Below are 26,357 nucleotides of genomic sequence, written 5' to 3' on the forward strand. Positions count from 1 at the left end.
AAAATCTCTATGCAGGAACACAATTGGACTTCTACTTTCGGCTAAGTAGGTATAACTGATACTGAGTTTCTGCAACAAGCAATCATAACATTGGAAAATAAGAAGTCACGCTTTTAGTCATTGGAGAATGAACAGTGTAAGACTGCAATTCCTGAAAGAAGGGAATTTTATTATGCAAACATCGCAGTCAACCTAGCTTTTTCCTTGGGAAAAATTTCTTAACTAGCATAGCAAGCTAGAATCTAAGTAGAGCACAGTGATCCTGCTGAGGACACCAGAGATAAAAGTCTTAGGCATGGAGAGGTGCCATGAAGTACATGTGCTGACCATACGTGAGAACTTGGCAAGGGCTGGTCTGAAGATAAACAGATAGAGGAAACTGCCCCAAATTTACTATAGGATTGCTGCTATGGAGTTCAGAATTTAAAAAGATAAGAGGAATGAGCAAATTCAAAGTACAGGAGTGGAACAATCTTGTGATACTTTATCAACATTTTTAGCCTTAGGGGAGACAGAGCTTGGAGGTTGAATACCACCAATTTACAGAGGCTTGGGTATCATCTTGGATTTTTGATAGATCTCCCCTACCAAAGAATAAAATCAAATTTATCCAAGTGCAGGATGATGAGCCAGTAATTGAACTGCCTCTTAAAACAGCTGTAAGCACTCTTCAGAGGAAGATAACAGAATAGCAAATCTCTAAAAATATATCATCCACAATGTCCAGAGTATAATAAAAATTAGTCAAGCAAAGAAACATGAAAATGTGACCCATGGTCAGGGAAAAATTAGTTAATAGAAACTGACCTCGAGATAGCCTAGATGCTGGATTTAGCAGATTAATGTAGTTGTAATTGGAGTCTCAGAAGGAGAGAGTAAGAATGGGTAAGAAAAATTATTTGAAGACATAATGGCAAAAAATTCTGCAAATTTGATGAAAGGCAACAAATATGGACCTAGGCACATCATAGGAAAACTGCTGAAAACCAAAGAAAAACAGAAAAATTTCCATCAGCCAGTGGGGTGAGCATCGGGGGTAGCAGAGGGAACATTGAACAGGAGGAACAATGTTCAAATAAATGACTGACTTCACATCCGAAAAACAGTAAGTTCAAAAGACAATGAAACAACATTTCTAATGTACTGAAAGAAAGTAAAATAAAGAAATCCTATCAACCAAAAATACTTATTGAGTTCTTGAGGTACTATCTTAATCTCTGAAAGGGTATCTATCAAAAAATATATCTACAACTAATATCAGCAAAAGGAGAAAACTGAACATTTTCTCCTTACAACTGAAAGCAAGGTAAGGTTGTCCCCTCTTACCACTTCTATCCAATATCATACTGAAGATCATAACCAGTGCAGTAAAGCAGAAAAAAAAAAGGAAAAGCGTACATATTTGGAATAAAAAGAAAAATGTCTCTTATTCACAGATGATATGAAATGGTACAAAGAATATTTTAAGAAATCTAGCAAAAATTTGCTAGAATTTATAACTGGGTTTTCAAGGCTACATTATGTAAAATCAGTTTTCAAAAACCAATTATATTTATATATACTGGAAGTAAACAATTGGAAAAAAACTTACAGTGACTTCCAAAACCATAAAATACTTAAGAAAAATTTTAGTAAAATATGTGTAAAACCTCTAAAATGAGAACTATACAGCACTGTTATGAGAAATTAAATATCTAAATAAAGATTAATTCATTGGAATACTAAATATTATTAAATGTCAGTTTTCTCCAAATTGATTTATAGATTCAGTATACTCCCAATGAAACAACCTTTACAGGCATGTTTTGTAGAAATTGACAAGCTGATTCCAGTACTAATTTGTAAAGGCAGAGGACCTAGAAGAATCAAAACAGTTTTGAAAAATAAGAACAAATTGAGGCCAGGTGTGGTGGCTCACACCTGTAATCCCAGCACTTTGGGCGGCTGAGGTGGGCAGATCGCCTGAGGCCAGGGATTGAAGACCAGCCTGGCCAACATGACAAAATCTCATCTCTACTAAAATTACAAAAATTAGCTGGGCATGGTGGTGCATGCCTGTAGTCCCAGCTACTTGGGAGGCTGAGCCATGAGAATTGCTTGAATCTGGGAGGCAGAGGTTGCAGTGAGCCAAGATTGTGCTACTGCACTCCAGCCTGAGCAACTGAGCAAGACTCTGTCTCAAACAAACAAACAAACAAAAAAACCCCAAAATCTTCCCATTCTGTCACAGGAATGAAAATGTTTATATATGTATATATATATATATATATATATATATATATATACATACACACACACACACACATATATATACACACGTATATATATACACATATATATACACACACACATATATATGTATATATATATGAACAAATTGGATGGACTTACACTATATGATTTCAAAACTTACTATAAAGGTTTGGAAATCAAGATAGTATGGTTTTGGCACAAAGTCATGCAAATCAATGAAGCAAAATAAACGGTCTAGAAATAAACCCACATATATATGGTCAATTGATTTTTAATAAAGCTACCAACATAATTCAGTTATAAAAATAATCTATTCAGCAGATGGTATTAGAATACATCAAATGGTACAAATGGAATATCTGGACACCTTTGTGAAAAAAATGAATATCAGTCCTATTAACGTGTAAAATTAATTCAAAAAGGATCACAGAATTAAACATGAAAGCTAAAACTCTATTGTAGTAAAAAAATAAAGAACATCTTCATGAACAAGAGGAGGGCAATGATTTCTTAGATAGGATACAAAAAAGTACTAATCAAGAAATATTAACAATCATCTGGAATTTTTAAAAATGAAAACCATTTCCCGTTCAAAAGATGTTCACATCTTTTGTGAATTTGAGAAAATAGTTGTCATGCATATACTAACAAAGAATTTGTATCCAGAATGTTTACGTGTGTGTGTATATACACATATACAAGTAAAAAAATACGTTAACCTCTTAAAAATAGTAAGAAATATGAATCTACAATAAGCACATAAACAGATACTCAACATCATTAATACTCAGGAAAATGCAAATTAAATTCATACCCACTTGAAAGGCTTCAGTTATAAAAATTGAAAATACTCAATGATGGTGAGGATATGGAACACTCCTCAGTTGTTGGTGGGATTATAAAATGGTTCAACCACACTGGAAAATGAGTAGTTTCTTATAAAGTTAAACATTTGCTTACCATTTAGCCTACATCCGGTTCTCAGATATTTACTTAAGAAAAATAAAAATGTTATTCACATAAAAAATTGAACTTGAAAATTTATAGAAGCTTTCATAATTTTTTCATAATTTTTCATAATTGCCAAAAATTATAAATAAACGTTCATCTACAGGTGAATGGATGTATTGTGTGTTCATACAATTGAATACTCTTCATCAAACTACTAATAAATGCAACCACATGGATGGATGAATATGAATAACATTATACTGAGGCCGGGTGTGGTGGCTTACGCCTGTAATCCCAGCAATTTGGGAGGCCTAGGCAGGCAGGCAGATCACTTGAGGTCAGGAGTTCAATATCAGCCTGGTCAACATGGTGAAACCCTGACTCTATCAAAAATACAAAAGTTAGGCAGGCGTGGTGGCTCATGCCTGTAATCCCAGCTACTCGGGAGGCTGAGGCAGGATAATTGCTTGAACCTGGGAGGCGGAGGTTGCAGTGAGTGGAGATTGCACCACTGCAATCCAGCTTGGGCAACAGAGTGAGACTCCACCTCAAAAAAATAATAATAATAATTATACTGAGTGAAAAAGCCAAATTAGAAACTGATCAGAGGATGATTCCACTTATATAGAGTTTGAAAATAGGCAAAATTCATCTGTGGTGTGACAAATGTTCCCACCTTTAGGTGGGAAAACTGACTACAAAAAGGCAGAAGGAACTTTCCGTAGTGGTGGAAATATGCATATATTGCTTTGAATACATGTGGGTTTAAACATTTGTCAAAATTCACCAATCTTCTCATTTAACTTGTATGTATTTTATGTAAGTTTTACCATAATAAAGCTGGTTAAGAGTAGTAAATTGGTAGTTTGTATTTCTGTGGGATCGGTGGTGATATCCCCTTTGTCATTTTTTATTGTGTCTATTTGATTCTTCTCTCTTTTCTTCTTTATTAGTCTTGCTAGCAGTCTATCAATTTTGTTGATCTTTTCAAAAAACCAGCTCCTGGATTCATTGATTTTTTGAAGGGTTTTTTGTGTCTCTATTTCCTTCAGTTCTGCTCTGATCTTAGTTATTTCTTGCCTTCCGCTAGCTTTTGAATGTGTTTGCTCTTGCTTCTCTAGTTCTTTTAATTGTGATGTTAGGATGTCAATTTTAGATCTTTCCTGCTTTCTCTTGTGGGCATTTAGTGCTGTAAATTTCCCTCTACACACTGCTTTGAATGTGTCCCAGAGATTCTGGCACGTTGTGTCTTTGTTCTCTTGGTTTCAAAGAATATCTTTATTTCTGCCTTCATTTTGTTATGTACCCAGTACTCATTCAGGAGCAGGTTGTTCAGTTTCCATTTAGTTGAGCAGTTTTTGAGTGAGTTTCTTAATCCTGAGTTCTAGTTTGATTGCACTGTGGTCTGAGAGACAGTTTGTTATGATTTCTGATCTTTTACATTTGCTGAGGAGTGCTTTACTTCCAATTTGTGGTCAATTTTGGAATAAGTGTGGTGTGGTGCTGAAAGGATGTATATTCTGTTGATTTGGGGTGGAGAGTTCTGTAGATGTCTATTAGGTCCACTTGGTGCAGAGCTGAGTTCAATTCCTGGATATCCTTGTTAACTTTCTGTCTCATTGATCTCTCTAATGTTGACAGTGGGGTGTTAAAGTCTCCCATTATGATTGTGTGGGAGTCTAAGTCTGTTTGTAAGTCACTAAGGACTTGCTTTATGAATCTGGGTGCTCCTGTGTTGGGTAAACACCTCTATGCAAATAAACTAGAAAATCTACAAGAAATGGATAAATTCCTCAACACATACACTCTCCCAAGACTAAACCAGGAAGAATTTGAATCTCTGAATAGACCAATAACAGGAACTGAAATTGAGGCAATAATTAATAGCTTACCAACCAAAAAAAGTCCAGGACCAGATGGATTCACAGCCAAATTCTACCAGAGGTACAAGGAGGAGCTGGTACCATTCCTTCTGTAACTATTCCAATCAATAGAAAAAGAGGGAATCCTCCCTAACTCATTTTATGAGGCCAGCATCATCCTGATACAAAATCCTGGCAGACACACAACAAAAAAAGAGAATTTTAGACCAATATCCTTGATGAACATTGATGCAAAAATCCTCAATAAAATACTGGCAAACCGAGTCCAGCAGCACATCAAAAAGCTTATCCACCATGATCAAGTGGGCTTCATCCCTGGAATGCAAGGCTGGTTCAACATACAAAAATCAATAAAAGTAATACAGCATATAAACAGAACCAAAGACAAAAACCACATGATTATCTCAATAGATGCAGAAAAGGCCTTTGACAAAATTCAACAACCCTTCATGCTAAAAACTCTCAACAAATTAGGTATTGATGGGGTGTATCTTAAAATAATAACAGCTATCTATGACAAAGCCACAGCCAATATCATACTGAATGGACAAAAACTAGAAGCATTCCCTTTGAAAACTGGCACAAGACAGGGATGCCCTCTCTCACCACTCCTATTCAACATAGTGTTGGAAGTTCTGGCCAGGGCAATCAGGCAGGAGAAGGAAATAATGGGTATTCAATTAGGAAAAGAGGAAGTCAAATTGTCCCTGTTTGCAGATGACATGATTGTATATCTAGAAAACCCCATCATCTCAGCCCAAAATCTCCTTAAGCTGATAAGCAACTTCAGCAAAGTCTCAGGATACAAAATCAATGTGCAAAAAGCCCAAGCATTCTTATACACCAATAACAGACAAACAGAGAGCCAAATCATGAGTGAACTCCCATTCACAATTGCTTCAAAGAGAATCAAATACCTAGAAATCCAACTTACAAGGGGTGTGAAGGACCTCTTCAAGGAGAACTACAAACCACTGCTCAATGAAATAAAAGAGAATACAAACACATGGAAGAACATTCCATGCTCATGGGTGGGAAGAATCAATATCATGAAAATGGCTATACTGCCCAAGGTAATTTATAGATTCAATGCCATCCCCATCAAGCTACCAATGACTTTCTTCACAGAATTGGAAAAAACTACTTTAAAGTTCATATGGAACCAAAAAAGAGCCCACATTGCCAAGTCAATCCTAAGCCAAAAGAACAAAGCTGGAGGCATCATGCTGCATGACTTCAAACTATACTACAAGGCTACAGTAACCAAAACAGCATGGTACTGGTACCAAAACAGAGATATAGACCAATGGAACAGAATAGAGCCCTCAGAAATAATGCCGCATATCTACAACTATCTGATCTTTGACAAACCTGACAAAGACAAGCAATGGGGAAAGGATTCCCTATTTAATAAATGGTGTTGGGAAAACTGGCTAGCCATATGTAGAAAGCTGAAACTGAATCCCTTCCTTACAGCTTGTACAAAAATTAATTCAAGATGGATTAAAGACTTACATGTTAGACCTAAAACCATAAAAAGCCGAGAAGAAAACCTAGGCAATACCATTCAGGACATAGGCATGGGCAAGGACTTCATGTCTAAAACACCAAAAGCAATGGCAAAAAAGGCCAAAATTGACAAATGGGATCTAATTAAACTGAAGAGCTTCTGCACAGCAAAAGAAACTACCATCAGAGTGAACAGGCAACCTACAAAATGGGAGAAAATGTTTGCAACCTACTCATCTGACAAAGGGCTAATATCCAGAATCTACAATGAACTCAAACAAATTTACAAAAAAAAAACAAACAACCCCATCAAAAATGGGTGAAGCATATGAACAGACACTTCTCAAAAGAAGACATTTATGCAGCCAAAAAACACATGAAAAAATGCTCATCATCACTGGCCATCAGAGAAATGCAAATCAAAACCTCAATGAGATACAATCTCACACCAGTTAGAATGGCAATCATTAAAAAGTCAGGAAACAACAGGTGCTGGAGAGGATGTGGAGAAATAGGAACACTTTTACACTGTTGGTGGGACTGTAAACTAGTTCAACCATTATGGAAGTCAGTGTGGCGATTCCTCAGGGATCTAGAACTAGGAATACCATTTGACCCGGCCATCCCATTACTGGGTATATACCCAAAGGATTCTAAATCATGCTGCTATAAAGACACATGCACACATGTTTATTGTGGCACTATTCACAATAGCAAAGACTTGGAACCAACACAAATGTCCAACAATGATAGATTGGATTAAGAAAATGTGGCACATATACACCATGGAATACTATGCAGCCATAAAAAATGATGAGTTCATGTCCTTTATAGGGACATGGATGAAGCTGGAAACCATCATTCTCAGCAAACTATCTCAAGGACAAAAAACCAAACACCGCATGTTCTCACTCATAGGTGGGAATTGAACAATGAGAACTCATGGATACAAGAAGGGGAACATCACACACTGGTCCTGTTGTGGGGTGGGGGCAGGGGGGAGGGATAGCATTAGGAGATATACCTAATGCCAAATGACAAGTTAATGGGTGTGCTGCACCCATTAACATGCACATGTATATTACATGGCACCCATATAATATGGCACATGTTTACATATGTAAAAAACCTGCACGTTGTGCACATGTACCCTAAAACTATATGGCATATATAATAATAATAATAAAAATTCACAAAAAAAGAAAAAAAAGAAAGAAAAGAGTAGTAAATTGAAGTTGGTAGAAGGGATGGAAAAATTTGCGTGGATGGAGAGGGGACTTATAAGGTTTGAGGTGAGTCTAGGTTAAACATTTGCATTGGTCATGTCTTTCTTCCTTCTTAACAGTAATAGATTTGAGAAATATTGTTTCTGAGACTAAAGAAGATGACAATCATAATTTGATTACTGATTTATAATTTTCTCTTATTACAAATGCAATATATTTGTTACAGAAAATTGATAAGTACAAGAATAAATATAAAAATTAGCTTATAGTTCCACTACATAGGAAAAAGTAGAGTTAACATTTTAAAGTATATTTCATCAGTTGTATTTCTTATGTATGTATATAATTAAATACATGGATTTACATTATTGGGATCATAGTCTACATACAAGTTTTGTTTCTCACCAACAAAATATATTGTGGCATTAATTTTATTCCTTATTTCCAATGCCATTTTTTCTTCCAAAACTCTAAAAAAAGCTTTAGAATTTTCTGCATCCAATTTTTTTAGTGTTAAAAAACCTTAAAACTAGCATCTTGAACTGACCACTCTTCCTTATTGCCTCCCTTGTTGCTAGCTTTCCCTAGCTATGCAACACAAGAATTCTATGAAAAGGAAAAGAAGACAGCATAGTGTGATATATTTCATATATACAAAGAGCATAAAGAATAACATAATTAACAACTGCCTGTTTACCCCTCCACTTAGGAAACAGAACGTTATCTATGTTGTTGAAGTCATTTTACATACTGTTTTGTAATCCATATTTTCCCTTAAAAGTCTGTTTCAAACAATTGCTTATTTATTTTTGTATACTTTTCTTGGAAATGTAGCCTAATATGGTTTTATTTTCCAAGTAATGCATATTCTCATGGCAAAAGTTTAAATATAACTTTTAAATATATTGTCATATTATAAGCATATTCTTATGGTAAAAGTAAAAGAAACACCTTAGTGTTTACATAGTAAATTAACTTTTACCAACTTCTACTCCCGCTCTCCAACCCTAAGGTAATCAATGTTAAGAGCTGGTGTGTATGTAAAGAACATTGTTTCACGCTATACACAGTTTTCTCTATTTGTTTGCTTTTTCACTTTACTATTATGTCTGGCAAGTATTTTTATGTTATTTATTGTGGAAGGCAGAATAATGTCCCTCCTCCCCAAATATTCAGGTTCTAATCTCCAGAACCAGTGAATATGCCATCTTACATGGCAAGGGGACTTTGCAAATGTGATTAAGGATCTTGAGATGGGCAGATTATCCTGGCGTATTTGAGTGGGTTCAATGTAATCACAAGAGTCCTAAAATAAGGAAGAGGGAGGCAGAAGTTCAAAGTCAGAAAAGGACTGGAAGATGCTATAAACCCAGTTTTGAAGACAGAAAAACAGGTCAAAAGCCAAAGAATGCCAGCAATGTCTAGAAGCTGGAAAAGGCCAGGACATAGATTATACCCTAGTGCCTCTAGAAGGAATGCAGCTCTATGGCACTTTTATTTTGTCCCATTAAGACCTGCACTTGACTTCTGACAAGATAACAAATTTGTGTTGTTTTAAGCCGCTAAGTTCTTGGTAATCTGTTATAGCAGCAATGGGAAACTGATGCATTCCTATCGGTCTGCATCATTTGTGAGGGGGAGCTGACATACTATATATTGCATAAAAGTATCCTGATTTATTCAACTACTTATCTGTTTATAGAACTTTCTAATTTTTTGCTGCTAGAGAAAATGTTCTATAAATGTGTTTATATATGGTTGTAAACGTGCTATAATAGTATTTATTTAGGGTAGATTAAAAAGTACTTGCTCTGTCAAAGGGTACACATATATAAAATACTGACAAATACTGGCAAACTGTTCCCCCTTTACTCACTTGTGGGACAAGGCTTCTGTGAAGGATCACCCTTTCTCCATATTTCTGCTTCCTGTGCCATAGTAGTGAAAAATCACCCCACTAAAGAGTATATTTTATTCCTAAGTGACCTAGTACCATTTGGTTAATAAAGATTAAATGAGTGCTTCGTGTAGTTAAGGAAAAAATATCCCTTTCTAGTTAGGGTAAAGATGATCAGCTATTTAGCTTTGTAAGAAAGCTGTGAAAAATAGAATAACATAGGAAAAAATGTTAATCTCCCTGGATTGCGTGTTCTTATCCATATTTGGCAGAGTAAACTCAGAACCAGGCTCAGTTTCTAGTAAATGCTCATCATAGATAACTAGTAAATGTTGGGGGTTATGTGCGTACATTAATAGGAAGAAATTTTAGCTCAGGGATCAAGTTTGGTCTCAGCTAAAATGCATAATGCTTCTACAAATCCAAACCTATCTGAGGTCATATATTTGTCGAATTGTCCTGTGCAGTACAATAAAGTAAATAGTTTAAAGCTGACCTAGTTATGCTTCTGGGTTCATAGTAACAAAAACACAAAACATATTCTCTTAACTCTCAACTCTATGATTTCTTAGTGCAATTTTCACATTTCTCATTGAAATCATGGAGAAGGCATATATCTTTATGCCCTTTGAAAATACTCTTTAAAATTCAATTTTATTAATGATAGCTTTGCCTTTCCTATTTACAGAAATGCTTTTGGTTTACGTATAATACATGTGAAAGTTAGTTTCAAACTAATGCCATTGGCAAGTAAGGGAAAATTTAATAAACCATAGAAATTGCAAAAATAACTTGATTTAATACAAATTACAGAATAATTTTTGAATGAATCATTTATAGGTATATCCCAAGGCACTATTAAACTCTGCAGTGAGACTTATTCTCAGATGCATCTTCATTCTTGGAAATTAAAGGCTACATTTCACTTTTTTCAACATAAATCAGAACTTAGGCAAAATTTATTGGCCTTCCCAGTTGCCAAAGTCTAACAGTGTCATTTCTATAAACTCACATAATGAAACTCTGTGATGCAGACTTCAGGCGCACAGAGTCTACATGAGCCAAAAATGAGAGAATTTGAATCCACACGATCAAAGGTCTAGTCAGCAAATAATCTCTATCCCCATCCCATAAAATAAATATTTGAATATTTTGAATTTGGAATAGATTGCTTTGTTCTTCTGCAAAGAAGTTGATTATTGGAGAATTGAAGATTAAGAATTATCGTCTGATCTTTGGTTTATAATGCTGCTGACAATTTATTCTTCAATTTTAGTGAGAGGTACTTCTAGCGTTTCTGGATGAAATAACTAGATTTTTTTTTTGTAATGTGCTTTATTCATTTGTTTGCTAAGTGAACAGAAATTGGCTATGTGGTGGACTCTAAATGCCCTTGACAATAAGCAGTGCATTTGTCATAGTTTTATCATGTTGTTTAGTTACAGATGAAGTCCCATGTTTCACCTTATGTAAATCAAATAGTCATGTTGCAGCCTCATGCATCATGATATGATGTATTGTATATTTAGAAAAATCACCCCAAATCCCTTTCCCCCTACATCTGAATATACTTTACACTTAGTGATTCTTGACCCTAAGGTGAAGATTTGATTTTATGTGGTTCTTTAATTTTTTGCATTGACATTTTATTCAGTATCATCTGTTTTGGGTGTTTCTTTCTCCATTTGTTTGCTGGCAAAGGCAGTTGAAGAATAGAATTATTCATTATTTAATATAACTCCCCAGACTTCTTTCTCACTGCTCCTGGGACCCTTATCACATTACAGAGGTGATATGTTTTATCCACTTCTGTGCCTTTCAAGTAGAAGCCTATTTTATTTATCTCTTTTGTGTCCTTCCCCTTATTTAGTACATGGCATATTAGAGACACTTAATGTATCCCACAATATTCAGTTGTATAGGCTGTACAATACACAACAGTAGAGGGAGCCATTTATATTGTGTATTATAAATGTGTCCCTAGAATTATGCAGTATACAACTTCTATGGTGTTCTCGTAAATATTTGATTTCTATAGTTTCCTATGCAGAGAAATGATATTTTGTCATTTATTTATAATAATAATGCTAGAAAACCTTTCCATTCATCTTCATCTATAGTTATATTGAGACTCTGAATATGTTTTGCTGCCAGCAGAAATTATTTTCCTTTATCATTAGGATATTATTTGTTTTGAGCCACAGAGATCAACTTTGCCTAAGTTGAGCAGCAGAAGAAATAGTTGGCTTATTTTGATTCGATATTCTCAAAATCAAAGGAAGAACTGAAGAATCAGGCATCAGGAAAGATAGCAAAGAGGAAAGCTCTAGGCATCTCATCTACTGAGTTTGGATGATTCAGAGCCATTCATATTTTACTATATTATCTCTTTTCCATCCTCTGAAAATATGGGTTTCAGTGTTGGGGGATAATCCTATGATTGGAAGCTGATGACTAGAATACACTGACCAGAAAATATGATGCAATAGAAGATGATTTCCCAGTGGAAAGATGCTAGGGACTAGAGTTGGGGAAGGATAGGATTTACCTCAGCACTATGAAGGAACCATTTGGCTTCGCAAAAACCTTCCATTATAACCCTGGGAATAAATGTTCTGATTGAGAAAAGTCTTGTCTTGCCCAGACTTACAAGGTTTCCTGTTTTGTATCTTGTATATTGAAGGGGATGGTGACTGCTTGGAAAAAGTAGTTGCATGCTGTTTACCATGGGAAAAGTTTAGAGTAGGGCAGCTATAGTGATTGTGTTTTATGAAATAAAATTTGGATGTATCTTCCCTCATTTATCTAGAGTTTTCCTTCTAATTTTGGTACATATTTTCAGAAAGATATATATATTTACTATAAAAGTTATTAATATGAAAACTCCCAATACTGACAATCAAATTATTTACTTCATCAAAATTTCTTTGCTTTCTTTCCTATTTACTTTTTAATAATTTACCGAAAAATGCATCTACTTTTCAACATCCATTCTGTTGGGTCAGTAGACTTTTAAGGAGTATGCAAGCAACCTCATAGGATTATATCATCTATATACAGAAGAAGTGAAGATTAGTGTACCAAGTGCTAACAGCCATCTTTAAATTATCAAGAATGGATTAACCAGTTTTGTTTTTTGTTTTTTGTTTTTTGTTTTTAATTTAAGAAGGAGTTTTGCTCTTGTTGCCCAGGCTGGAGTACAATGGCATGATCTTGGCTCACCACAACCTCTACCTCCCGGGTTCAAGTGATTCTCCTGCCTTAGCCTCTTGAGTAGCTGGGATTACAGGGATGCGCCACCACGCCTGGCTAATTTTTTGTATTTTTTTTTAGTAGAGACAGGGTTTCTCCATGTTGGTCAGGCTGGTCTCGAACTCCTGACCTCAGGTGATCTGCCCGCCTCGGCCTCCCAAAGTGCTGGAATTACGGGCGTGAGCCACCGCACCCAGCCTGGATTAACTAGTTTTTGGATTTACTAGAATACAAAAATAATAGCATATTTGCGAAAAACAGTAAAATTTGTACAAACTGGTAAAAACGTTATACTGTTTCTGTTGTCTGGAAATATACAGTAATCAGTAGACAGCACAGTGTAACATTACATTATGTCTACTGTGTTTTAGGGATAACCTGCTCCCTTGCCAGTATAATGAGGTGAGCTTTGCAGTGGGCAGCAGGCCGTCTTTAGAGCAAAGGTTCCTCTGGATGCATTATAAAGGCAAACAGAGGTAGGGGAAACATGGCCACTAAAACAAACTAAAGCCAAGTATTTGAGGGTGGAGTTAATTAAGTAAGGAAAGAGAGAAGGGATAACATGCAAGCGGGCCTGAGTCTTTGCCTTGCTTAAGTCCTAATGAAATACTGGAGAAGTGTTCTCAGCTAAGAGAACCACAGGAATAATACATCTTCCACTGATACTTCATGAAGCATTCATGTGATAACCTATCATACTTGGATTATTTTTGTTATTTATAACTAGAGAATGGTAAATGTATTCCTAAATTTTGGGTGTGATTTAAATGAATTAAGTTTATATTAAGTTCATTTTGTGCCTTGTATTGAAAAGATATTATTTAAGGTTATGTTTTATCTTCTCTATCTTAGCTCTACCTTTTCCACATTACTCTCATAATTGAGTCTATATTTGTTTCATATAGTCATCTCTTTCAGAATTTTCCAGGAGAAACAGAGAACAATTTTAATAATTAATGTTGATATTAAAATACTTCATCCCTATCTTATACTCATGGCTAGCAACAAATATTTTTTCTATCTCCAACCATTTGGAAGAAAAATAACAATATTGCAGTAATCACATATTTTTTACAATAATTTATAAGTAAAATAATCCCCACTTGTTGAAAGACATTTTTGAAAAACTATTAAATATCAACTGAACATCTTATTGAGGCAGGTTTGCAGTCTTTTAAAGCATTTGGTGAAAGCAGCTGCATGATATAAAATGTAATAATAAAATAAGGCCTATATGGCTTGTTTCTATATATATTTAGACCTAATGCTAACAATAAACTAATGTATCATTTTACTGCACTTCATTCCTATATGGTAGGTCACAGATTAAGTCCAGTTCTTTTAATTATGTGAGAATCTGGCTGTCTAGATAATCAGAAAATGTTCCCATTACGAACATCTATAAACCATAGCAAAAAATACAATAGGCATACTTTCACATGCACAGATGAGCCAAAAGCAAGTTTAGTAAAGCATCTAAGGTAATGTGGTAGCTTCCCTGAGGGAGTTTTTTGAACTAAAAAAATCTAGGTTTTTATGTTTTAATGAGTCTGTGGAAAGTGGGGAAGTGGAACTGAAATGATTACACACAACTAGAATTTGCAGATACTTAGATCCTTAATAAAAGTATGAACTGGTAAAAGTTCTGCCAGCAAGCACAGGTTGTGAACAAGGAAACATTCTGCCTCATCCATCACCCCAGGTTAGGACAAAAATGCTTCCTCTGGGTATTCATTACCATGAATCTGATTTCAAAATTGAAGCACTTAGTGAAAGCATATGCAAAACTGCTCTGAAGGGACTCTCTTTCAACTTATACCACGAGGCGACCACAATTAACATCCTACTGAATGAGTTCATAATAGAATTCCAAAATGACCAATGACAACATATTCCATTGTAAGAACCCAGAGGCATATTAAAGAATAATAATTTTTAAAAAGTACTAACAGGGATTATAAAACAAGCATGTCCACCTAATTAAAAACAATCAAAAATTTCAAAATATGAGAATAAGATGTTTTGGGGAAAAACAGTTGATTTGAAAACTGATGAAAATAAATGTTCTCAGGAAGAAATATGGAATATGGTACGTATACTTAAAATTTCAATTTCTAAATTGAAGAGCAGATTAGATCCAGCTGAAGAGAGCATTAGTGGATTGGATGATAGACCTGAGGGATTCTCCCAGCAGGCTACATAGAGTGGTTAAGAGATGCAAATACACAAAGGTGCCTGAGCACTACAGACATCAGAATGAGAACTATCATATTCCTAAAGAAGTTCTAGGAGAAGAGAATGGAATGTCAGAGGGATTAACTAAATAGATAATGGTAAGAATTTTTAGGTGTTCATGGATCTTTAAGTTGAAAATATACCAAGTACCAAAGAAGATAAATAAAAACAAAATCAGTACCTTGACCCATCTTCGTGGGACTGTAGAATTATAAAGACGGAAAGAGTGTTAAAAATTAAGCAGAAAGCAAATGCATGAAAAAGGGCAAAAATTGTAATCAGAGACTTCTAATCAATATTTATGAATGCTGGAATAAAATGAAATGGTATCTTCAGTGTGTTGAGAGTCAATAAAGTTGACTTTATAACAACTCAGTTACTATTCAGTTATGAATAAAAGCAACATAATAAAAATGAAAGCAAAAGAAAAAACAAGCAAAGTTTACCGTTCATAGATAGATCCTCATTGGAAGAGATGCTGAAGAATGTACTTAAAAAGAATAGTGAGATGTCTAGAAAGTAAAGTATAACTGAGAAAATAAATTGCTAAATACATAGGCAAATTGCTACATAAGCCCTGATGGTTTTTAAAAGAAACTGTCTAATTTTAGATTTGAAAAATCAAGATGGAACCATAATTTCAGATTAAAAACACATGAAAAATTGAAGGGAGAGATTGGATTAAAAGAATGTTATATTCTTGCCTTTTTCAGGAGGAAGAGCTTTAGACATTCTAAGGATATGTGGTAGGCAGGAAAAATAATATCCCCTGCAAAGATGTTTATGCTCTAATTTCCAGAACCTGAAAATATGTTATCCCGTATGGAAGAAATGACTGTGCAGATGTGATTGTATTAAGGATCTTGAGGGGGCAAGATTATCCTGGTGTGAGGAAAAGAGAGAGAGAAGAGAGTCAGAGAGGGTCATATGAGGATGGAAGCAGGGGGCAGAGTGATGCAATCATTGGCCTTGAAAATAGAAAGAGGCCCTGAGTCAAGAAATCTAGGTAGCCTCTGGAAGCTAGTGAAGGCAAGGAAACATATTCTCATCTAGAGCTTTCAGAGGGAACATGATACTGCTGACACATTGATTTTAGTGCAGTTAAGCCCATTTCAAACTTCTGGCCTTCAGACTGTAAGGTGAAGTTTTGTGTTGTTTTAAGTCACCAAATTTATGGAATTTTTACAGCAGCAATAGAGAGCAAATATATCATACTTTAAAATGTAAAAGGAATCATACATCAACCACAATTTAATGTTACTTTCAAAGTAGCCAAAAAAAGTGAGTGAAAAATAAAAGGAAGAAAGAGAAAAATAAGAACAAAGAAATATAACTTGGCATTGAATCTATAAAGAGATTCAATGCCATACCCATTAAGCTACCAATGACTTTCTTCACAGAATTGGAAAAAACTACTTTAAAGTTCATATGGAACCAAAAAAAGAGCCCACGTTGCCAAGTCAATCCTAAGCCAAAAGAACAAAGCCGGAGGCATCACACTACCTGACTTCAAACTATACTACAAGGCTACGGTAACCAAAACAGCATGGTACTGGTACCAAAACAGAGATATAGATCAATGGAACAGAACAGAGCCCTCAGGAATAATGCCGCATATCTACAACTATCTGATCTTTGACAAACCTGACAAAGACAAGCAATGGGGAAAGGATTCCCTATTTAATAAATGGTGCTGGGAAAACTGGCTAGCCCTATGTAGAAAGCTGAAACTGAATCCCTTCCTTACAGCTTGTACAAAAATTAATTCAAGATGGATTAAAGACTTAAATGTTAGACCTAAAACCATAAAAAGCCGAGAAGAAAACCTAGGCAATACCATTCAGGACATAGGCATGGGCAAGGACTTCATGTCTAAAACACCAAAAGCAATGGCAACAAAAGCTAAAATTGACAAATGGGATCTAATTAAACTGAAGAGCTTCTGCACAGCAAAAGAAACTACCATCAGAGTGAACAGGCAACCTACAAAATGGGAGAAAATGTTTGCAACCTACTCATCTGACAAAGGGCTAATATCCAGAATCTACAATGAACTCAAACAAATTTACAAAAAAAAAACAAACAACCCCATCCAAAAGTGGGCAAAGGATATGAACAGACACTTCTCAAAAGAAGACATTTATGCAGCCAAAAAACACATGAAAAAATGCTCATCATCACTGGCCATCAGAGAAATACAAATCAAAACCACAATGAGATACCATCTCACACCAGTTAGAATGACGATCATTAAAAAGTCAAGAAACAACAGGTGCTGGAGAGGATGTGGAGAAATAGGAACACTTTTACACTGTTGGTGGGACTGTAAACTAGTTCAACCATGGTGGAAGTCAGTGTGGCGATTCCTCAGGGATCTAGAACTAGAAATACCATTTGACCCAGCCATCCCATTACTGGGTATATACCCAAAGGACTATAAATCATGCTGCTATAAAGACACATGCACACGTATGTTTATTGCGGCACTATTCACAATAGCAAAGACTTGGAACCAACCCAAATATCCAACAACAATAGACTGGATTAGGAAAATGTGGCACATATACACCATGGAATACTATGCAGCCATAAAAAATGATGAGTTCATGTCCTTTGTAGGGACATGGATGAAACTGGAAACCATCATTCTCAGCAAACTATCTCAAGGACAAAAAACCAAACACCGCATGTTCTCACTCATAGGTGGGAAGTGAACAATGAGAACACGTGGACACAGGAAGGGGAAAATCACACACCGGGGACTGTTGTGAGGTGGGGGGAGGGGGGAGGGATAGCATTAGGGGATATACCTAATGCTAAATGACAAGTTAATGGGTGCAGCACACCAGCATGGCACATGTATACATATGTAACTACCCTGCACATTGTGCAGATGTACCATAAAACTTAAAGTATAATAATAATAAAATAAAATAAAGAAAAAAAATATAACTTGGTAAATAGAAATCATAAATAATAGAAATCCAAACATATCAATAATAGAAAAGGATTAAATTCGTTTAAAAGATATTATATAACTAGCTTTTAAAAATTTCACTATGTGCTCTTTATAAGAGACTCAGAGAAAACGGATGTTGAAAACAAAATAAAAGAGATAGGACAAGCAAATATTAGTGCAGTACTGTATATTAATATTTGTTAGTATCAGACACAATCCACCCTAGCAAAGTAAACATATGGATTTTACACGATAAAGAAATAATAGTTCGAAATAAACAATCAAACTTAGAGACTGAGTACTTAATAAACAATAAACTTTGAGATAAACAAAGCAAAAATTAGAATCACAGGGAAACATCAAAAAATTATAACCACAATGGAATTTTAACAGTCTTTTGTCAGTACAATGTAAAAATCAATCCAGAATTGATTATTCTACTTAACAATTGTACATCAGAGCTTTTAAGAGCTAAATGTAATGAGCATATATGGAACTGCACTCCAAAAAATTAAATATACATTTCTAATATGCAAGGAACATTTACCAACACACACACACATACATATATCTATATATACATATACATGTATCTGTATATGTATATATGTATCTATATATACATACACATGTATCTGTATATGTATATATGTATCTATATATACATACACATGTATCTGTGTGTGTATATATGTATCTATATATACATATACATGTATCTGTGTGTGTATATATGTATCTATATATACATATACATGTATCTGTGTGTGTATATATGTATCTATATATACATGTATCTGTGTGTGTATATATGTATCTATATATACAGATACATGTATCTGTGTGTGTATATATGTATCTATATATACAGATACATGTATCTGTGTGTGTATATATGTATCTATATATACAGATACATGTATCTGTGTGTGTATATATGTATCTATATATACAGATACATGTATCTGTGTGTGTATATATGTATCTATATATACAGATACATGTATCTGTGTGTGTATATATGTATCTATATATACAGATACATGTATCTGTGTGTGTATATATGTATCTATATATACAGATACATCTATACATGTATCTGTATATGTATATATGTATCTATATATACAGATACATCTATACATTTATCTATATATACATATATACATATATAGATATATGTATGTATTAAATCACAAATACTGCTGATGAGCCAAGCAAGATGTGAATTGAAAGCTAACCATTATAAAGATCAATGTAGATGTCATCGGTGAATAGGCAAAAGTATTGTGCTTAATTTTAAAAGTCATTTTTTTTTTTTGTCTTTTAGATACAGCTTTCAGATCCTATAACAAAGAGAGGAAATTTTTTTAAAAGATAATTTTACATTTCTCATTTGTATACACACAAAAAACCCATTGTAATATTGTTTGTGATACTAAAAATTGTATAGAACCTAAAAGCTTATTGCTGAGAAGTTGCTTATATTATGATACACTAATAGCAGCAATAAAAAAAATCCCCAACCAAAACATCACAACTAACTTTTTAGAGCTTACTTTGTGTGTGGCACCGTTTTAAATACCTTATATGTGTTAATTCATTCCCCGTGCACAGTAACCTAAGTTTTTAAGGTTTTATACATGTTAAATCATTTAAATTGAACAATAAACCTAGGTGGTAGATATTATTACTACCTCTATCTTACTGATGAGGTGACAGAGGAACACCAAGGTTAAATAAGTTGCCTAAGGTCACATAGCTAGTAAGAGGTAGATTAAAAGTTTTGCTTTCATATATTCTGCCCCCAAATCTCATAACTCTTATTAAGGTCTATTAAATTTTGCCCTATGAAATCCTAAATAATTGATAACAAGCGTGAAGCATTCTTAGGAATGCTAAGATATAATTTCAGATAAAGAGTAAAAATTATAAAATATTATACATAGTTAGATCCCATTTATGTTAAATAATAATTTCCTTATACCATTAATAAAATGATTAGAAGTCTTTTAAAAATTTTGCCAGTCTTATGATAGAAAATATTATGTTGTTTTAAGTTGTATTTCTTACATTTAAATCTTTGATCTGGAAATAATTTTTGTGTTACATAAAGTAGGTATCTTCCAGTAATTTTTCAAATGGAAAGCCTTGTCCCAATACCAGATTTTTTTGTAATAAAACAATAGAATACTCTAAAATTCAAAACAAGATGGGATCTTACTTTTGAAATATTGTCCATCATATGGGAACTGTCTAATGTCTGAGGATTAATTTTATCATGTGCTATAAAATTTAATTAATCTTCCATATCTTAGAATTAAAAATTAATCTTATTCACAGTTTTATTAGATTCTTGGAGATGACAGATGTGCTTCAATTAATCAAATAACTATTAAAAAGAGTCACATGGTGTCTTGTTTGTACAAAATAATTTATCTTTATTTCAGTTTTCTATTTTTCTTTCTAGGAAAGATTTCTGTGTGCACAAAGATGAACCATGTGATACTGTTGGTAAGTGTAAAAATTCTCACACTTTTGGAGTTCTGGAGAACTTGAACATATCACTGAAGTATAGGAAATTATTTGTGTTCTGGTTATAAAGGAATAACTTCAAAATGTCAGACATACATATTTTCTACTTATATGTTTAATCATTTGTCAGCACTTCAGTGTAAAAGACATGTATCAACTATACATATTGGAGACAATCTTTAAGTGATGCTTTAAGGCTATAATTAGTCCTTTTTTGTTATTTTCTCAGAGATACACACATGGGTTCAATAAAATTTTATTATTATTAATAACCAAAGACAAAATATATTAATGACATTATGTTTGACTAATTTGCAGGATAACAGATTATTTTTTGAGTTATGTATGCTTAAAGACCTTTGCAGACTGTGTCGAAATAAACTGCTTGATTCAGTATGATTCTTCTTACATGAAGTGGCAAATTTTTCACCATTTGTATTAGATATCTAAAGAGCCTAAAACAGAACCAGATAGCCAACAGAATTCATGAAACCACTGTTTTTCTAATTTTGAGAAAATGGTCACATATATGTTCATGTTTTAAAATGTATCTATATAAATATAAATGTATCTATCCAAAGATACCCCAATCTTTATATATAAATATATATATTTAATTTTAAGTTATGTAGCTGTGTGTAACAATATATTATTGGTAAGGTTCATTTAAGAGTTGTAATCTGATTTTGGCATATCATGTAGGGTTCATTTCTATAGGATGAGCAGTATTTTAACTTGACCATTTTGTTGTGTCATTTTTTTTATAAAGTGAATAATAAATAAAAGTGGGTAGACACAGAACATAGGGATATTAGTATTTTAAAAGATAATTCTAACTAGTTCCATTAACCTAATTTTTCATCAACCTCCTCACATGTTTAAAATCTTAGATAATATAAGGATTTTTGACATATATTATTCATAAAACTTATGATGGAAAGTAGTTATAATAATGTAAGTTGGATGATGATGGAATCAAGGGAATATTTGGTTCAGAAGGAACTGTCGGCATGAAAAGAGCTGGGCACCTCTAAGGAAAAGCAGAATTGATGTAGGGACCATCTTCCTACTGTTGACTCTCTTGCCTGCTTCCCCCAGTTTTCTTCTTTTCCTATCTGAATCTCCAGAAATTAAAACTTGATATCTAGTTTTTGTTACCCTAACCATGGAAGCTTTTGATTACCAGTAAAGCTTGCCTCAGAATAATAACCTTTTCTTTCATGTAAGCAGCAATGTTGCCCCCAAAAGCCTTTAATAGGGACAGCTCAACATCTTACCTTGCTTGAGCACATGTAAGAAATCAACAACTCAGGCGGCATCTTCCATAGCTATACACACGAACTGACTCTATAGCCTGTAAGCAGCTACTAATAAGAAGAACCAATTTCTGTTTTGATAACAACAGAACTTCACATCTTGCTAAATCTGCTAATTCAAAATTTTGTGTATATTTGTGATATAGTATATGTAAATCTTATTTTCTAATTTAAAACACATTTGAATAATTGAGTACCTCAGTGTGTTCTGATAATCAGAGTATGTAAGATTTGGCAGGAAAGCAATTTATTGAATCTTTAGCTCTATTTGCCCTGTTCGTAAAGATCTTCAAAAAAATCAGTTTTAAATATTACAGCATAGGGTGTGAAAAGTCCAGTGCCCTTCCTGAATTCTCTCTGTTTTGCTGATTCTTTAGATTGTCATCAGCACCTCTGACATCACTAAAGCCTAGTTCTCCCTTCTGTATCTTATGGCATATTTTTTTCCTTTAGCCCAAATATAGACGGGGTCTTTCCCTATGTAGTCTTGACAGAGTAAAATTCTGGAGTATTTATTCAAGAGAGGTAAAATGAAAACTTATAACAACCAAGTCAAAGTAATTTGTTTCACCTAAACCCCACGAAAACCTTCTTGTCACACTACCTATGCCTATGTCTAGAGTTATATACAGTCAGCCTTCTGTATTATGGACTCCATCTCCATGGATTCAAACCACTTGTGGTTCAAAAATATTTTGTCTAAATAAAAATAAGAAGTAAAAATGCAGCAATAACAAAAAATGCAAATTAAAAGTAATATAGTATAACCATATTTACATAGCACTTACTTTGTAAGTGCTAGGTATTATATTAGGTATTAAATGTAATCTAGAGATGATTCAAAGTATAGGAGAGGATGTGCATAGGTTATAATCAAATACCACCCCATCATATAAAAAGTAATTGAGCATCCATGGATTTTGGAACCAATCCCCCATGGATACAAAGGGACAACTGTATATTTATAAGATTTATAAAGACATTTGTGAGACATAGACATTGTGATTGCCACCTCATCATCCATGCATCTACCACTGTGTAGCTGCAATGCTATGTTAGGAAAGGGTAGCCCTATGGGGTTGGGTCATGATTAGTCTAGGCCTATCATGGGAATTGTTTCAGGATCCTAGGCCTAAGCCAGTCAGTACATGCCATTGCCCTGGTTGAGACATATGATCTGTTCCCTATATTTGCCTCATCAAGCAGAAAAAGGTAGCATTTTTGATGGTTAGAGCTTGATCATATATGCCTCCACTGGATATAAATAAGGAAGAATGCAACCCTGATCACTATAATCAGGAAAGGAACTATCCTTAGGATGAATCTGACATCATATACTGCAGAATGAAGAGATGGAAGGTTTCTTTCTCCTGGATGACATTGTTGAATCCTCCAACCCTGGAGCCCAGTCTAATGTTTGGGTTTCTGAATATGTGAGTCAGTATATCCTTATTACTAAGCCAGTTTAAGACTTTTATGTTACTTGTAGCCTAAGGCATAAAAATCTTCCCTGATGTTCATATTTTCATTTACAGGGCAAGAAAAATATGGGGCAATATTAATAACCTCTCTATTGTTATTAAGAGAAAATGCTGGTAAACTGCTCTGTGACTTGTTAAAAAATTAAATGAGCATATATATAGCTTATCAATCATCTTAACAGCTATCAATCTCTAGTAAAACAAAGCCAAATTGATTTAGGGTTAATATCAATAAAATGTTTCATACACATTTTAAAATCTCCTCATGTAATCCAAAGGGATATATTTTTTGACAGATGCTTTTAAGTCATTGTTTACTTCTTTTCTCTTTTATCTATAACCGATGTGAAGTCAGCCATTTTACTTTTTTTTTTCTATAATGAAAATATAGAGAGAGGAAAGAAGTGGATTTAGTATTTATTAGTTTGGATCATATAGGGTTGAATGATAACTTTAAGATGCTTCTCCCTATCCTCCTAGGTATAGTAAGAGGAAAGAACAGCACTTATAGGATTTGAATTTATATTATTAATGTGAGTTATAAATGGAGAGGAATACTTGTATTTTCAAAGCAATGGTAAGATTTATGCTTTGCATTGTAATTCAAACAGTATTTTCATGGACATTATCTCATTTAGTTCCCTCAAAATCTGAACTCTCTAGTTTTGTTATCATTATTATTTTACAGATGAAGAAAGCCCTGAAAAACAAAGGGATCATAGATTTTGAAGTCAGATATCTAGATTTAAATCAGGGCTATGCTACTTACTGACTATGTGAATTTAGGCACACTAATACCTCGAAAGCTTGGATTCCAACATCTTCTATCTCATAGAATGTTGTGAAACTGTGACAGTTGCAAAGCAGCTAGTTAACTGGCATTTCATCTACACCAGTTTCTATCACATCCTCTTATTCTCCGTGGAGAGGTTACAGATTTGCCCAGAATCCCTGATAGTAAATGGTAGTGCTAGACTCTACCTCAGATCTTCTGACTGTACTGTCACCTTTCTTTTATAACGTAAAGCATTTTTATACAATAGATAAAAATACAACTAGAAAACTGAATGTGAGAAAAATGTCTTCAGATGAAGATATAGAATTAAATTGGAAATGACAAACACAAACTTAGAAATAATTTTATTTACCAATATTTCAACTTTCAAACAATAGGATATTGTGCTCATTCGCTGAGTCAAAAGGTTTGTGCATTTTAAATGAGTTGGGCTATGTTAATGTTACAGAATATTATTAAGTAAGTGCTTCCGTTGACAAATTATACTTATTTACTAAGCTTGTATTTGGAAAGCTACATGGGGGATAAAAAGTAAAAATAATTTTTACCACCTTCTCAATTACACACTTCTTCCTGTTGATATAGTTACGTAGATGGTTTGGTAGGTCAGTAGGTAGGTATGTAGATCATGCAAGAAAATACATGCTATTATATGTTTTAACCCATAGAAATATCAATTTAAAAACATATGTGCATTTTCCTTTTAAATCCCTGAAATTAGGATTCATTTCACAATGAATGGCTAACCAGGGTTGTCAGAATTTAATTCAAAGTTTTTAAAATCTCACATTGAATGAACTATGGTGGTATACTTAAATTTCAAGGGAAATAAAGTATATTTCATTATGCAAGTGGCAACTATCTCTTTGCTGCTACTGATTATGAAGTTGCCTTAATTTTTGTGGTAGGCAGAATAATCGTCCTCAAGAGTGTATTTGCCCTAATCCCTGGAATTTATGAATATGTTAGGTTACAAAGCAACAAGGAATTATGATAGTGGATGGAATTAAGGCTGCCAATCAACTGACCTTGAAATAGGGAGATTATCCTGTATTATCATGGTAGGCCCAGTGTTGTCACAAGAGTTCTTAAAAGTGGGATAGTGAGGCAGAAAAGTTCTGAGTCAGAGAGAGACATGATTACTAAAGAAAGACAGAGATGCAATATGAAAAGGATTCAACTCATTATGGATGGTTTGAAGAATGAGGGGGTTACTAGTGAAGAAATGTGAGCAGCTTCTAGAACATGCAAAAACAAGGAAATAGAATCTTCCCTAGAGCCTACAGAAGTGAACACAAATAGCCTTTTCAACACTTGATTTTAGCCAGCGAGGTCTAGTGTCAAACTTCTAACCTAGAAAACTGCAAGAAAATAAATTTGGATACCTTAAGCCACTGAATTTGCAATATTACAGGCAGCCATGGAAAACCAGAACACTTTCTAAGTTAATGTTGCCTCCATCATTTAGAGAAAGAATAAAGAAATGTGGTGATTTCAAATCTTTAAACTGTGGTATCAACAATTGTTTCTATGGTTAGTTTTGAGAACTGGTAAAGAGCTTGAGATTAGATAAAAAGTAGTAATTGGTACCATGATATATTAATATATATAAGGAGTAACAAACTCAGGTTCTGTTAACAAACATAATTAATTGTAGTTAACTATTTCTAGCTGAGAGATTAGCCAAAAAACAAAAGCCTATCTCTTCTTTTAACAATTAAATAAATTGAATCAATTCTTTAAAAGCTACCCACGGCCAAGCACAGTGGCTCCTGCCTGTAATCCCAGCTCTTTGGGAGGCTGAGGCAGGCAGATTGCTTGAGGCCAGGAGTTCGAAACAAGCCTGGACAGCATGGTGAATCTCTATCCCTACTAAAAACACAAAAAAATTAGCCGGGCATGGTGACACGCACCTGTAATCCCAGCTACTTGGGAGGCTGAGGCAGGAGAATCGCTTGAACCCAAAGGCAGAGGTTGCAGTGAGCCGAGATGGTGCCACTGCACTCCAGCCTTGGCAACAGAGTGAGGCCCTGTCTCAAAAAAACTTATAATAAAATAAAAATA

At 34.2% G+C, this 26,357-nt stretch overlaps 1 protein-coding gene across 3 annotated transcripts in view; it reads left to right on the plus strand.

The window, feature by feature from the left end:
- Nucleotides 1-26,357, plus strand: part of ADAMTS19 (ADAM metallopeptidase with thrombospondin type 1 motif 19) — a 286,879-nt gene that overhangs the window by 72,098 nt on the left and 188,424 nt on the right. For all 3 annotated transcript variants that reach the window (XM_054555896.2, XM_002815845.5, XM_054555897.2), the window contains one exon: nucleotides 20,636-20,679. In XM_054555896.2, coding sequence (XP_054411871.2) covers nucleotides 20,636-20,679 — 44 coding nt within the window. The remainder of the gene's footprint in view (nucleotides 1-20,635; nucleotides 20,680-26,357) is intronic.

Source organism: Pongo abelii, chromosome 4, assembly GCF_028885655.2.
Source record: "Pongo abelii isolate AG06213 chromosome 4, NHGRI_mPonAbe1-v2.0_pri, whole genome shotgun sequence".
NCBI classification, from domain to species: Eukaryota; Metazoa; Chordata; class Mammalia; order Primates; family Hominidae; genus Pongo; species Pongo abelii.